This window comes from Colius striatus, chromosome 8, assembly GCF_028858725.1.
Source record: "Colius striatus isolate bColStr4 chromosome 8, bColStr4.1.hap1, whole genome shotgun sequence".
NCBI classification, from domain to species: Eukaryota; Metazoa; Chordata; class Aves; order Coliiformes; family Coliidae; genus Colius; species Colius striatus.
In genome coordinates, this window is record NC_084766.1 from 22,698,658 (window position 1) to 22,714,414 (window position 15,757).

The 15,757-nt window shown below is 38.8% G+C and overlaps 1 protein-coding gene across 5 annotated transcripts in view; it reads right to left on the minus strand.

Annotated features, from left to right (window-relative positions):
- BLNK (B cell linker) overlaps positions 1 to 15,757 on the minus strand; it is a 101,046-nt gene that overhangs the window by 1,437 nt on the left and 83,852 nt on the right. For all 5 annotated transcript variants that reach the window (XM_062001361.1, XM_062001357.1, XM_062001358.1 and 2 more), the window contains 13 exons: positions 15,246 to 15,271; positions 14,491 to 14,519; positions 13,830 to 13,922; positions 13,014 to 13,056; positions 10,616 to 10,643; positions 10,232 to 10,304; positions 9,759 to 9,789; positions 8,765 to 8,807; positions 7,900 to 7,978; positions 7,326 to 7,357; positions 4,787 to 4,863; positions 1,263 to 1,346; positions 139 to 294 (listed from right to left, as the gene is read on the minus strand). In XM_062001361.1, the coding sequence (XP_061857345.1) occupies positions 139 to 294; positions 1,263 to 1,346; positions 4,787 to 4,863; positions 7,326 to 7,357; positions 7,900 to 7,978; positions 8,765 to 8,807; positions 9,759 to 9,789; positions 10,232 to 10,304; positions 10,616 to 10,643; positions 13,014 to 13,056; positions 13,830 to 13,922; positions 14,491 to 14,519; positions 15,246 to 15,271 (794 nt within the window). The remainder of the gene's footprint in view (positions 1 to 138; positions 295 to 1,262; positions 1,347 to 4,786; positions 4,864 to 7,325; positions 7,358 to 7,899; positions 7,979 to 8,764; positions 8,808 to 9,758; positions 9,790 to 10,231; positions 10,305 to 10,615; positions 10,644 to 13,013; positions 13,057 to 13,829; positions 13,923 to 14,490; positions 14,520 to 15,245; positions 15,272 to 15,757) is intronic.

Consider the following 15,757-nt stretch of genomic DNA (forward strand, 5'->3'; position numbering starts at 1 on the left):
ACACTGGCTTCTCTAGCTTGACAGATAAGTCGTTATATAGGGTACACTTTTATCTTGGTACATGAAAAAAATCCTTTTGGTCATAGTGCATTATATCAGTCTTTGTTGAAAACTGAAAAAATCCACAGTATTTCTCACCTCTTCACCACTTTTTTCTCTGCCCAGTGCATATTGTCTTGTTGATTCAATAAACCGTATAGGAATGTTGTATACTCTCCTGTTGTAAAACACCACCAGTGTGTATGGTTGCCGTGAATCCTGTCCAGAACTCCTTCTTATTAGAAAAGATCCATCCTAAAGAGAGAAAGTAGTAAATATATTCAGCTTTTTTTTTTCCCAACAACTTAATTTGGTTTAGCTTAATATTTTCATCTGTGTAAACATTAAGCCCTTTTCTACCATTAGAAAAACTGTAGAGCAGAAGATTAAAAGTAACACGTATTCCTACTAACAGTAGCTTACAAAGCTGCCATGTAAGTCACCTTTGCTGCTGCCTGTTCTCTCTCAACCAAAGAAGAAATAAATTCACAGTGGCAGCAGTCTGTTGGGGTCCACAGGTTGTTAGGAAGTCAAGTTAGTATCAGTGACAGTAGGTAGGCAAGAAAGCAGTGAAGGGTGGAGGTAACTTTGTCCAGAGCTGTAAAAAGCACTCTTGACAAAGATGAGCACTTATAGCTACTGACAATGTAGCCCAGTGCTCACTAACTAGCAGTAGCCTACGCTGGTGACAGCCCTGGTGCTCTGTCCTTTTATCCTGCTTTGTGGAATTAGGCAGAGTGGAAATCAGTACCTGATGCTGAGGATGCAACTCTGCAATTTTCTGTTCCCCTCTGCGACACTGGCTTTTGTGCACAGAATAAATAGCTGAGAGAACTCAAGTTCTCCAAATACCTAAATACATGGGGCTGCTATTTCAAAATGCATAGCAGCATCAGCGTTTCCAAATAGTAATTGTTTTTACATGAACCATTGGACAGTGGTGGAGTTATAAAAAATATGGATCTTTTCCTCAGCTCTGTGGTCTGTAATAGCTTTCTCTCTGACACACCAGTCTTTGAGTTGCACTAATGTAACTTTGGGTAACTAATGTCTTGGGATGGGAGCCACAGTTAAATAGTTTCACCACAATAATTTCATCTTTGGCAGCTGGCATGGCACAGTGTTCTGGCCTGTTCTTACAATGTTTTTGCAGTATTTCTGGTTGTCTTGATATTTTTTTATTTTAAGGATTTTTCCTCATAAATTATTTAAAAGTGACCTACCTTGTTTGAGCGGTACAATGTGTCTTCTGCTGTTTTCCTGTCACAGGTAGCAGCATACCATGCTTTACTGTGAACACCGGCATCCTAGAAAGAGAGAAACAGTGTTTCACCTGTAAAGTAATGATGATAAAGAATATGGCCTGTAGAGGATTTACTAATTAAGATTGACAGGTGTGAAGAACTCAAATGCAGAACACTGTAGAAAACACAGAATTTAGAAAATCCTTGGCCAGAAGCACACTTGTTACTGTTGGATAGAGACAGGACAAAGAAAATCCAGTGTGTCAAAACAGCAGTAACGGATGTGTAATAAGACTGATACATGACAGAAGAGAGGAAGATATCCTGAGTTACATAGTCAAGTTCAACTAGAAACAAGTTTGGTATTTTTAAAGCAGGAAACTATTGTAGTTGAATTTATAGAGACTGTGCAGGAAATGTTGAGGAATAAATTGACCATTAACAGTTTAAATGCTTTTCAGCCATGGGTTAGCCAATGAAATGTCCAGTTTTGGTAGGCATCAGTTTTAGGAATGAAGTTTCCCATATACTTAATGCTATTTGTGAACACCTGGATATGATGGAGGTTGGTATCTTTGCTCTTTTTAATATTATTAAATAAAGAGAAATAGATGGAGTCCTGCAAAACAGAGAACCAGTTACTGTCTTTACTAATACAGGAGTTCAGCTCCCGGTGCCGTCACCTGAGACAGGAGATACAGATTCAGTTCTGCTTCTCCTGTTGGACTGAGTCTGGATATATCCTTACATTTGAAAAAATGCTCTTCTCTAAAAGGCATAAAACCATCTTTACTGAGGAGACAAATTCTATCTGTGACAGAACACAAGAACAGCTTATATTTTATAACATGTCTCTTGGGTGCCTCATTTCTGTGTGTGATCCCCTGCAAACGTCTTGAGATCATCCATCTCTCCATTCTGTTAAATGCCTGGCAGCATTCTGTACAGTAAGTGAACTTAACCTGTTCTTCCAGTGTAAAACAATGGATTTCTTGGATGAGGGCATAGATGCAGACCTGAAGATACAAGGTCAAAAGATTGGCACCCTAAAGATAGATGGATTCTGACTTAGAAGAGAAAAATTCTCAAAGCAAAATAAAGCTTAAAGACAAACCATATGCGAGGAAGTGATGGCAGTTGGGAGTGAGAGGTAACAGCCTATAATTTGAGTAAGAGAAGAAGTAGAAAACTGGGTAGTTAGATGGTACAGATTTGCATATACGTTTCAGAACAGGAGTGGAGTTTAGAGGAAAGGTATAGGGGACTTCAGAGAAGTATGAAAAGAAATGATACTTAAGGATCAGGGACTAGAAGCAACACGAGACCTATGCATTATCAGACTTATTAATAGCTAGAGGATGAACTAGCAAGTTATAAAACCAGCAGTCATAAAAAGTGAGTTTTTGCCAAGGAGGTTGATGCAAAAGCCAACTCACTTGAGCAGAGGAGCTAGAGTAAAGCTGAGATTATTTCCTGCTGAATACTTTTGGTTATTAACTTTCCTGATCATTTGAACGGTTTTGATCCAATTTTATAGTAATAAGCTTAATAATGAAATTAGTTTTCACACAAACTTTGTCACCTCTGTACAAAATCACATGAAAGGTGAAGTTGCAAATTATGGCTGAGCTGGTCTAGCTGGTTTATTGCTTCCAAAAAGGGAGTGTCTTGGCTTCCCCCTTGTGCTCATTTTGTTGTTAATCTGATCCTGCAGTGAGATAATTCACTAATCTAGAGAAAAAAAAAAGTTTCTTTTTTTTTTGTTTTTGGTCTTGTGTTGTGTTTGACTGCAGGGCTGGTTTTCTACCAGTTCAGTGAGTTGGCTCAACCCATTACAAGATCAGAGGAACACCAGGGAAGCCTGCCTGTGTCTCAGCAGGGAACTGATAGTAAGGAGGAAGCAGAGTTTCCATTTTGGGGGCATTGCACTAAATTCTTAGATTGGCTCAAGCCAGAACTTGACCTCCAAAGTTCTTCCATGTATTTCTCCAGTCACAGTATTCATTGCAAAAAGATGGGATGAAAGGAATTGCAAGTCTGCAATTGGAGAATAAGACCAGTAAACAGAATGAGCTCAACAGAATGAGGAGTTAACTGCCCCCAGACCTTTTTTCTAGGACTATCTGTGGCCTATAATCTGGAAGCAGAGCTGCAGCCAAGGTTTGGATGGCAACCAAACAAATAATGAATCTTATGGGCATGAATCATGTCTGTGAGCACCTGTACTATACTGCATCCTACAAGAAATGATACCACTGTACATAATTGGTGGGAAAATAATACTAACAGTTTGAGGTTGGTTTTTTTAAAACAAAATGGAAGTTTGATTAAGCTCTGGTTTTGCCCATGACTGTTACATAAAAGCTGCAAATGTAATTGCTACAAGCTGTTTGTTTAGTGTCTGCTGGATTGTTTATTTGAAAGCAATTTTTACAATAAATATCCAGTATGACATACTGTTAAAAGTTTTTCTAGAACTTCAAGTCCTTTGTGTTCTTCACTGTTGTACTATCTGTCATGTCAGGCGTTAGAACATTGAATGTTATTGGCTCTGCATAACAGAGCCTTTGTCATGCTCTCAGCAGAACTATTAAGTTGTTTGTATCTACTAGGTTAATAAAAGTGGCTTCCTGCATTTTGCAGTCTCCCATCTAAAATGGGAGTAAGAAGAATAGCATCAAAATGAAAAGAACTTTGTGTTTGCTTAGATTATTTAAAGCTTAATGTTGAAATGAGACAAAAAAAGAGAACTGGTCATAAAACTGACAGCATTAACTGTAATGAGAAGAGGCCTGTTTAAAGCAAGAGAAAGGAGCAGGACTTAGGAGAGACTGATGCATGGAGAGGGAGGCATCACAGCGTCCTCTGAGAAGAGTGGCAGTGACTTTCTTCTCAGCTCTTAAAACTTTGCTGACACTCCAAACTCCGATAAATAATGTTCATATTTCTGAGATTTGTTAGCACATCAGTGCAGGCTAATACTAATAGCTGCAGATAGCTTCATTGTATCTGCTTGGGTGCACATTTTTTGCAGGATACAGTATGTAAAGCTGTAAGTTAGAAAAAAAAAGTAGACAATGAAAAACTCTTTATAGCCATCTATATCAAAGACTAGACTTAAGCACATCATCACAGATTTACTTGTTTCATATGATGTGTAAGTATTATGAACTGGGGATTTAGGAAGAATTGAAACTATGAAGCTTTTTTGGGTTTTATTTAAAGGGATTGGTAGAGAGCCAAGGTTTGGTAAAATGCTAGTTGCTTTTTTTTTAGCAGTTTATAAAAGATCTCCTGTAATATGTACTAAGCATTTTTAAATTTTTTTTTTGTACAAAAGCTATCTTTCAGTTTATCTGTGCTACAGAAAATCTTCATTGCAAAAGAGGGCATGGATGCCTTCCGCAAAAGTCGTATGATTTTTACTTAGAAAGGGGGTTAGGGCCAGAAACACTACTTTAAAAGGTGACATTTCTGTTACATGAATTTAGCTAATGTTATACCTGGTCTGCAGTAGAAATAGACGCAATGCTGCTGTGAGGGGAAGTACCCAGAGAACGGTTTGCAGCTTCTGGCACTTCTAGAAAAGAGAAACAACACCATGTGTAAGTTTTCAAAGGTTGTTTTTTATGCTGTAAGAAATAGATTAGTTATAAGGACTTTGGAAGATCTGGAAATGCTTGGCCTTTGGTATCAGTGAGGAAAGCTGTCTACTGTAAATGGATGGGCCCTATATAGATGCCTGGGATACCTGCCTACTCAAAAGAGGAGCCTTGCTTATAAAAGGAAAACCAAGTTGGTCAATAACAATTTAATTTTAATAGCTAGAGGTGGACTTCAAAATGCAAGAACTGCCCCTCCCCCCTGCCAAGTGAAGCAATGTAGCAATAGACACAGGAAATGCAGGAACACAGTGCAAAAAGCAGTCAGTCCAGTGTAAGAAGTAGTTGCATAGGTGAGGGAGTCAGAAAAACAAGTGTTGCTCAGAGATATTTATTCACTAATTTAGTTCAGCCAAAATGTTTGTAAATGTATGCAAGAAGTCTAGGCAGCTAGCAAAGCAGAAGCAGTAGGAGAGACAATGAAACTTAATGATGACAACAAACCATAGTAGAAAGTGGCTATTAGGGCTGAAATACAGATGCCAAAGAGTTTAAGAAATTGGAAGGGAAACAGTTGAATAGTGTTGCATAGTAATGATAGAAATATGCGAAATAACTACAGATAATGATATAGGTCACAGGTAGTATTGGTATCTGCTATATATACTTGTGATTAGAGTTTGGTACAGATCAATATTGTTGTGAGAAAATGATTGTAGAAAGTGGAGTGTTACTTATTCTGTTATTGCAGGTGGTTTTATTTCCTGTTTATTTTACTTACTGGAGGAAAAAACGTTCCTAGGATTGTTGGTACTCACCTATTCCAAGACATGACACTTTGCAGGTTGCTTTATAAAATCTTCACTAATATAAATCTAATTTAGATTAATGCTATAGAAAGCAATAAGAATGTTATAGAGCAGATCATACAGTGACTCAGAATTAAAACTTCAGTTGGACTGGAGAGCTCAAAGATAGCTGCCTGAAGTAGGTTTAGAACTTTTTATAGTGAAGATGCAACTGTCAGGAAACTGCATTTCAAGTATAGGGAAGACATTGTAAGGAGCAGTTCCAGCTCTCAATGAATGCATAATTGCCTCATATTAAGACTTCTTTTCTGTCAGTTTTTTCTGACCAGCTGCAAAAGCTACAGTTGAAAAGTGTTGTATGAATAAAGTAAAAATGGCCTGAATTCAGGCTGAATTAGACTTTACAAAAAGAAATAAAAAGAAGTTATAAGAGATTCTTTATCTGTGTAAAACAGAAAGAAAAATGGATCCATCTTGAGTAAGACTCTAAGTTATTAAAATCAATAAGTTATCGATTGTAAAGACAATCTAGGTACTAAACCATTAGTAGTAGTACTACAGAAATGAAAATTTCCACAACCAAACTGGAAGCAAACTCAAATGGCTCAGTACAACTGGACTAGTGGGCTCAGCTTCTCTTTATCCCAGACATTTTAAAAACTAGCACATGAAATTACAGGGCTGGTAACAATTACTTCAAGTAAAGTTCAAGTCAGGGTGGTACCATATGATTACTGAATACCAAACATAATTACTGGGTAATTTCTATGAAGAAGATGAAAGTTAGCACTAGGCAAGTATGGTGACAAGGAAGAGATGGCAGGTTATGCTGAAGGACGCTCGTGATTGGGACCAACTGTATCTGTGACTAAGTTGTTATTGGACCCGGCACAAAAACAGACTATGTTAAACAAAGTTTAAACTACACCAGATGCAGATTTCTATGTGCAACTCTCACCCATTTACAGGGTGAAAGATATGTTCAGACTGAAATGTGCAGAAGAGGGCTTGTAGAAAGGCCAGACAAGCGTCAGCTAACAAGAGACAAGAAACAGGTCAGACCTAATTTACCTTTCTATGCAAAGAGAGTTCATATACATGTTACCTAGTTTGGCTTTAACACTGAACTGAAACAAAGTATATTTTCTCAAGTATTGCTTACAAAAGAGCTTTAGTGTTTGCCATTATAAAAATACCTTCTTCTTTCACCCCCTGTAGATAAAGAATAAATTGCTGGATGCAATAACAATCTGTCTGTCTTCTAGGCAACAGAATTCCAGAACAGCCCAGAAATGTCATATTTAGGGTTCTTCTGTGTCAAGGAAGATTGATGGAATCTTCATTGTGATAGGAACTGACTAAAACTGCCTTTGGCAGAAATTTCCAGTAGCCACAAATGGGAAGGAAGCACCCCATTTCCATTGATTTACACAATAACCCTGGCATACACCCTTCATTTTTTCTAGCTCAGCTAAACCCCTGGAAACTTGACCTCTTTGAATGCATTACAGAGACAAAAGTTAATTCCAAACTAATGAACACGTATGACATCTTGAAATAATCTCAATTCAGAGATTAATTTGAAATTACAAGTTAGCCATGTTTTAATTAAAAATGTGAAGTGTACTTACTTGTCAGAACTGAAGACTTTTGGAACAGAGGCCTGGAATAAATATCAAGAGATTACAGAAAGGTCTGAAGAGATCTGCCCAGTTCTGACTATACAAAAATTGTGTATCTGAAGCCTGTAGTGGTAGAATGTCTCCTGTCTCACCCATTTGTCTATTTTAAATAAGGGTCATTGTAAGAAAGAAATAAGGGACATTGAGAAATGTGATTGAAAAATAATTTCTCACTAGTACTGACAATTAAGAATTTAAACATCTGGTTTAAATCTCCATCACCTAATTAGAGAGTATATCATCCCATGGTTTTGGGTGGTGGTTATAGTATTTGGATGAATTAACCATGTTTCATTTTTTGCTACTGTGAGGCTTCAAGAAACATAGAATCATAGAATGGTAGGGTTGGAGGGACTTTCAGAGACCATCTAGTCCAACCTCCCTGCAGATCCATGACCTTAGAAAAGGAACATAAGGCTCCAGAGAAAACAGTGCTCCCCCTTGAAAGTCACAGCTGTGTTCAGACCGAGCAGTAGGAGCTGGTGCATTGAAATATTCAAAAAATGATGAAAAGAGACTGTACTTTTGGGCACTGCTTGGAAGGGGTGGAAGCGGAAGCTCTTGGCTGGAACCTCGCCGTCGTTCTGCTGCCGTAGGTTTGTCTGTAGTTTGAGAAAACAAATTTTAGAGTCAAGATTTCTTCAGAAATAGATCATCCCAGATAAGGGACTTCCAGTAGCTGAAGGAGGGTTTCTTTTCTTCTTAGAACTTTGGGGGGTTTTCCTTACATGGCAGCTTGCCATCCTGCTGCTTTCTTTGTTGGCTAGTGGCATACCAATTTCTTGGCAAAGAGCTGCACTGTGAATGCCCCAGGAGCTCGGTGGGAGTCTTGTCTTCTGAGCTGGGAGCCGAGTACCACAGAGGAGGCTGCTGGGGCAGGCTGCCTCCAAGAGCTCAGCCGCAGGTGGTGCGGCAGGCTGGCTGCATCTTACCCTTCTGTTACACAGCAGCTGCTGCTGCGTTTTTGCCCAGAGGAGCTGCTGCCTTACACAGCAGCGAGAGTCATTTCCTGCCTATGTGAGTAACTGGCTCTTGGCTCCTGCCAGGAGCTGGCTCCGTGTGAGGTGGTTCTGCCCAAGTTCAGAATCATACACTCATGCTTTGTCTCTCTTCCCCCGACTCTGCCTTGAGGACTGGATGGCACATTGCTGGTTCATTCTGTCGTTTGCTGCCCTGCCAGTAGCCTCAAAGTTTGACTCTGCTTTTCAAGAACAATGATATTCAGCATAACTAAGGCTGCCCAGATCCAGTTTGAGACTGCTAAAACCAAACCCCTCTCAAGAGCCTAGAACAAATTGAATGTAGTGCTGTTTGTTTCACATTTTTAAGAAAAAGAAAACTAAATTCAGATAAATGTCAACACTTTCATAGTAGTGGAGATAATTTACCTTCATTTGCAGTTAGGGTTTCCCTGGAAGGTAAACACGGTCTCTGCAGTTAAACAGAAGGAAACAAAATATTAAATGACAAATCATTGTACAGCAAATGTTTATATTCCTATACTTTGTGAACTAGTTAACATTTAGAATTGACAGCAGCCTGGAGGGATTACAAGGTAGGGACTTGCCCATTCTGTGAAGAGCCTCTAGTCGCATGTCCTTGAAGCTTGGGATTTTGCAAAGTAGATTTGGAAAGAATCCTAGTTTGTGGGTATGAATAGATGGACAAAAATAAGTCTGGAGATGAGCTTTTTTCTTCCCTTTTAAACTTCCATCAGTAAGTTTATCCATCTTTGTCAAACTCTGCTCAAAAATGTCTGAACACATTCCTTTTCACTAAATGTTAAACTGTCAGTTTAGCTCACAGTAAAAACTTCCCAAACTTTCTACTTTCAATTATTTTTTAATTTTGAAACAATGACAATAAACTGTCAGTTTCAAAACACTTTTTCAATAAATTTCTCTGAACCCAGTTTTTCCACTTTCTCCCACAAGAAGCTTTGTGATATTTTTCTATTACTGAAAAACCTCTGACAAATTCTGGTAAAATCCTGCATCTTTGAGCTATCACTCTTACAATAAATCCATGTTCCCCATCTGTAGTACTGTGTATTTTGGGGAATACTTTTGAATGGCTTGTGTTCCCATTTATCATTTAATTCTGTGTTTATTGTGTTTATTCTGTATTTAAACTGTGTTAATTGTTACACCCTAGAGTACAGAATCCACATATAGTCTTTAATCAAAATATTTGTCTACTTGAGCTTTCTCACTAGTTCTTAGTTGATATAAAGAAAGGAAATATTTGGGTGCCCTTATAACTCTCTCCTTTATTCTTTTAATAAATTTACGTTGTGCCTAAACACATGATAAAAATTTTACAATCAGTTAAAAAACACCTGGTAAAATTATCATTAGTTTATGCAATCACAAGTCAACTTACTGATGAATTTACTGCATTGGAAGTTTTCTTTCTGCGAGTCAGAGGAAAAAGGAAAAACAAACATGGCTGTTTAGAAGATTCATGAATTCTTTGCATCACTAAGCTACACTCTCTAGTACTTCAGGAGATAACTTGGGTGGGGTAGAAGCGCTTTAATGAAAAACACAACTCTCTGCATTTATAAGCATGCACATGCTATTGCTACAGTCTGTGCAGTCTCTGGCTCAATTAAGCAAGCCAGCCAGCATCTCCCAGCAACAGCAGGCAGAGAAGGGCAATGCCCCTGGCACACAAACAGCATTCCTCCAGAAAGAAGGAAAAAATAGCTTGCCTTTACCTAGTCAGTGTATCTTTCATGAACAGCAATAATAATGAGTCTGAAATTCTGATTGCCATATGCCAGGATAAGAATTAGCTTCTCATACACCTCTTAACCCCATCTCCATTGAAGAAGCAGTTTTATGTTTACTCACAGGCCCCTTGGTAAAGGAGATGGAGCTGCTCCAGTGGGAAGTCTGGATTCTTGTGTGTTACTGAAGCTATGATCTGGAGATGAAAATGACATATTTAATATGCAATATTAGCTGTATCTGAACAGTGGATTTTCCTCATTACCATTTCAGTTTCAGTGTTAATGTAATAAAAGTATACCAAATCCACTGGTTTCATTTTTGTCTTAACGTATTTCCACCCTGATTATACTAGAGAACAGTTTGGTAATATTTATTGTTTATTGCCGACTATTATAGGGAAAATTTACACTGATACACTCTGCTAGATGCTATATTAAGATCACCAGTAAAGTACTGATAACAAATACCTCCCACATAGCCATATTTTCAGTACAGAATACTTACTTTCATCATTATTGTTTGTTTCGTGGTCCTGTAATGGAAAAAAATAGATATAGTAAGAAGCAATTAACAAAGGAATTATTATTAAATGGGAAATGCTTAAATAAATAATCTGGTCTTGGTAATCAATAGTTATGTGTAAATAAATATTTGAAGAGAATGCATATAATAGCAATAATACTTTTAATAAACTTTTATGACACTGTTAGAAAAATTTGAGCAAACATCAATCTAATTTTGAACCATGAGATAGCTTGTAGTGAGAAAATTTGCCTTGAATTTTGCAGTGAGACCTTCTTGTTAATGTTTCATTTCTGAACTGGAAAGTAGAAATTTTACAGTAGATTTGAATACATTAAGAACATGTCTTCCTCTGAACGGAGGATATTGAGTAGATTGTCTTTTCATGGTGCTAGAATCAAGTGATCCAACTCATTTCTTGGCTTCTTTTGTCTCCCACTTCTTGTCTTTTAGGGAATCTAGTGTAAGTACCTTTCAAAGGGGCACCAGTTAATAATTTGTCCACCATCAGCCACCACATTGATGGCTTTTTCACTAACACCTTGGTCACAAATGCATCCATTCTCTGGTTGAAGAGGTGTAATCCATCAGCCAACAGCTGAGGGAGCAAGATGTGGAGATTTTTTTCTCCCAGTCAGCCCTGGCGTTTGAAAAGAACAAGGGTTACAGTTCTGTTACCCTGATCAGTGCTACTTAGTGTTGAGAATGAATTAAATGGGAGCAGTTAACAGATGTTTCAATTACTGTTTTGCTTTGTCAGCGTGCATAGTCAGGGATGTAGAGGCACAGCTCATTACTATGTTTTTCTTTAAAACTGTAAGAGCTGGCCACTTACACAATCAAAGACCCCAGAATTTGGACTATGCTGTGTAAGTCTTTCCTAGGCTGACTCTTGTGCCAAACCAGATAACTGCAAGTACCCAAGAACTGAGTACACCTGTTGTACAGCTGACTTTCTTTTGGAGCTCCATCCTTGGTGCTGTAACTAACTCAGTGTGTGGCCCCAGGAAAACTACAGCCATTCTCGATTCTCTGCAAGGCTGGGATGACATCCTTCTCAGAGAGCTCAGAAGGAAGGGAGCAGTTTCAGCTGACACTTATGTCTGCTCTGAAGGAGGAGTATTCTTGCTAGTGCTGGCCAGAGCAATACTTTTCTGTCCAACATTCTCCCTTCAGAAGGTTGGGGTTTTTTCTTTGTTTTTTTTCTTTTTTTTCCCCTATTCTTATATTGGTAAGAGAAGCTGAGAAGTTAAGTCATTTCATAAAAGAGAAATGCTGGACTTGGCACCACTCAGGAATTGTTCATCATCTTACAGAATACACATCTAATTTGATGAAAGCTGTGATGAGGTAGAAGGGAAACTAAGATGCTGCTGGTGTTGTATGTAGAGGTGTATAACTCCCATGCCCCCTCAAAATACTTGATATAGCTAGACATTTCAGGATTGAAAGTATGACTATACAATGTTCAGGTTCAATACCAGCTGCATTATGTTACTGTAACATCTAATGCTATGGTATGACCCCAAATTCCTAATTTTAAGAGTCTAATTTCTTTTTGTAGTTATTGATTTACTAATTACTTCTTAAGGACAATTCCACATTGGTCTGGGACAGAGCTTGCTGCACATAGCTTTTTGGCAGAGATGCTGATGCAGTTACATGTTTCTTTGTAGTTTCCTTCTCATGAGCCACCATGTCTTGTGCTGGCACAGCTGTTAGTAGACCTGTGATGTATAGAACCAATCTATCTGAAAAATAACATTTTGTGCCTTTGCTTTTGCCAATTTGCTTCAGTTAGACAAGTTTAAGTAGTTTGCTTCAGAAAACCTCTGTTCCAGCAGAGTGGAGGGTACAGACCTGGGACAAAAGTACAGGAAAATAAATGACGTAAACATAGCTTCAGGAACCCAAAGCTTGTAATTACTCCTTCATGGACCGCATTTTCTAGTGATACTGGTTCCTCAGACTCCCCAGTCTGACATTTTAGGAGGATTCCATTTTCTGAAAGTATTTATCATGCATCATCCGAGATGAATGAGGCTCAAGGAAGGTGCTTCAGATTGGGCAAAATTGCCCAGGGCTACTGAAAGTAGGGTTCCTGGAGTTTAACCGGTGTTTTTTAATACAAGAAATTACTTTTGTGGCCTGAGACACAAATCCCTGAAAACATTTGAAGTTTTTCTTGGATCAATACAGATGTCCAATGTACCTCTTTTGTCCAAAAGTTTAATAGCCACAATCACAATATTAGATGACAGAGTCATCTGTTTCTTTCATTTAATCCAGACAATAAACAACATCCATCTATTTATAAATCTAAACCACAGAACGGCCTAAGTTTAACACATTCTTTTATAGGGGCGCATTAATTACTCACTGCTTTTAGATGAAGACGATTTCTGGGAACAGGCAAAATATTCCTGGAAAATATACATAATAAGGTGAGTAGGATTTACTTATTTAATTGCTTGTCTTAGATGAGAGTTTAAAGATCTAAAGATGAAGCAGTCTGCAGTAAACTGATTTAATTACAGCAACCTACCACTGCAGTGGCTGTAGTGATGCTGTGCCATTATTGTGGAACTACCCTAGAAGAACTTCTGGCTTAGATCTCAGGTCCCCAGCAACTATGCATAGGACCTCACCAAACATTGTAAGACACAGTGTGGTAGATGCCACCTGCCCTTCCTTGGGCATATGGCCTATTTTGTAGAGCTATGCTCTAGTGACGAGACAGTGGTTATGAAGCAGCTTCCTACACTTCTAGAGAGACAGGTGTGAAATAGGCTGCATACTGAAGTTTGCTTTGCCTCTTTTCCTCCACAGGCTCTCAATATAAATATCGGACCTACTGTGTGCAGTATCTTTACAAACAATCCTGTGCCCCATCCCCTGGAAAAGCAGCTCATTTGCAAAGGTACAGAGATGGGTAATAGGATTTTAAACTGGCTTGCAGAGATGTTTCACCCCTGCACGAGATCCCTAGGGATATTCATGAAAACAGTACTCATTTGCCAAAATGTCTTGAATGCAGAATTTGCAAATAAAAACTTCTAATTCTTACCTTGTCCCAACATCCCTAGCTATTTATGTGTCCTGACAATTGCTTATTGTCTGAAGGCTACACAACAGACAGGAGAAAATTTTGTCTCTACTAACATTTCCTACTGAATACAGGCTGCTGTTGACTTACCTATCACCTGGCTTAGGTGACTCTCTGGTCATGCTGTTCATGTGGGAGTGCTCCGTATTCTGAGCGGGCATAGATGGAAGTAGCTTACTGAACCTAGTAATAAAGCATAGATTAAGAAAGGAAAATTATATTTAACAGCAGTGAATACAAAGGCAACCTCTCTTTCTCCTCCCCTACCCCTTCAAAATTCCAAAATGTATCATTACAGGGGTCTGGAGCATCTTCCTTATGAGGAAAGGCTGCGGGAACTGGGGCTGTTTATTCTGGATAAGAGGAGAGTGCACGGATATTTAATAGTTACAAGTACTTACAATTAATATTTACAGATATCTAAATGATGGATGTCTGGAGGTTGGGGCATCACTTTTTTTTTCGGTTGTATCTAGTGACAGGACAAGGGGTGATGGGATGAAGCTGGAACACAAAAGGTTCCACTTAAACATAAGGAAAAACTATTTTACTGTTGAGGTGAGGGAGCCCTGGCACAGGCTGCCCAGGGAGGGTGTGGAGTCTCCTTCTCTGGAGGTTTTCAAAACCTGCCTGGACACGTTCCTATGCGACCTGATCTAGGTGAACCTGCTTCTGCAGAGGGGTTGGACTAGATGATGTCTAAAGGTCCCTTCCAATCCCTACCATTCTGTGATTCATAGCAATGGGTTACCTGTTTACTGGTGGTGGTGTTGGTTTTTCCTGTAAGAGAAAATGCACTGAATTATTTGGTCACTTATTAATTTCATAAAGCACATTTGTGTGATCCTATTTATGTTATCACAGCAATATCTTATTTTTGTGTTGTACTATAGATTTCTAGCAGAACTCTGGTAATCTGCACTAGGATGAGAAAGGCAAGAAGTCCATCAGTAATTCTGTGAAGCCCTGAGCACGCTGCTTTGACAGTATGTGGGTGCCAAGAGGATGAGGTGAGTCTTTTATCTGTAGTCCTAGTGACAGGACCTGGGAAAATGGTACAAGCTGGAAAACAGGAACTTCCATGTAAACATGATTAAAAACTTCTTTACTCTTAGGGTGAGGGAGCCCTGGCACAGGCCTCCCAGAGAAGTTGTGGAGTCTGCTTCTCTGGAGGTTTTCAAAACTCTGTGTGACCTCTTCTAGGTTAACCTGCTTTAGCAGCATGGTTGGACTAGACAATCTCTAGATCTAGAGGTCCCTTCCAACCCCTACCATTCTGTGGTACCACCAAGTAGGAAGACAATCACTGTCAGAACAATCATTGCTTATTTGCTGCAGTTGTGTTGCCAGCTTTTTCTATGAAGGCAGTATCAGAAAGTTTTAAGTGCAGATAGAGATTTGTTCTCATTTTTGAGAACTTTGTAAATAAAAAGATTATCAGTCTTTCAGTCACATTTGTGCTCTGCCTGAGGGCAATGTGTGTCATAGACTATAGAAAAGCCTTACCTCTTCTTCAGGAACCTCGTAGACTTCTGTAAGATAGGGAGGAAAAAAATGTGTCATTGGTTAGCAAAGATGCTGTGTGTGTTGCTAGAAAAATGAATAAGAATTTTTACCAATTATACTTATGTCTCTGAAAAACTAACTTGGAGAATCTGCTCAGAGCTTGATTTTGCCTCCAAAACCCTCAAGTAGCTGCACCCCATGTCTTCTAGCAGGAACTTCAGGAAAAGTCCCAGGAAGTCTGATAAACAGTCCCTGCAGTAATAAACCTTATTCCCATCTCAACCTTTTTTCTTTGTGGTTGTTTTGTTTTTCTTTTTTTCCCCCTACAAAACAAGATGAATACTTGTGTTGTGTAAACCTGGGACAGTTTGGAAAAGATGTATTATCACATTTATAGTAGCATTCAGCTTTTCCTTGACTCTCAGGGAATCACAGATGTGGTGAATCATAAATACAAGCTGGCTCATTTGTGTGGTCAATGTCCATCCCTGAGCTCTGTCCCACAGTCATAT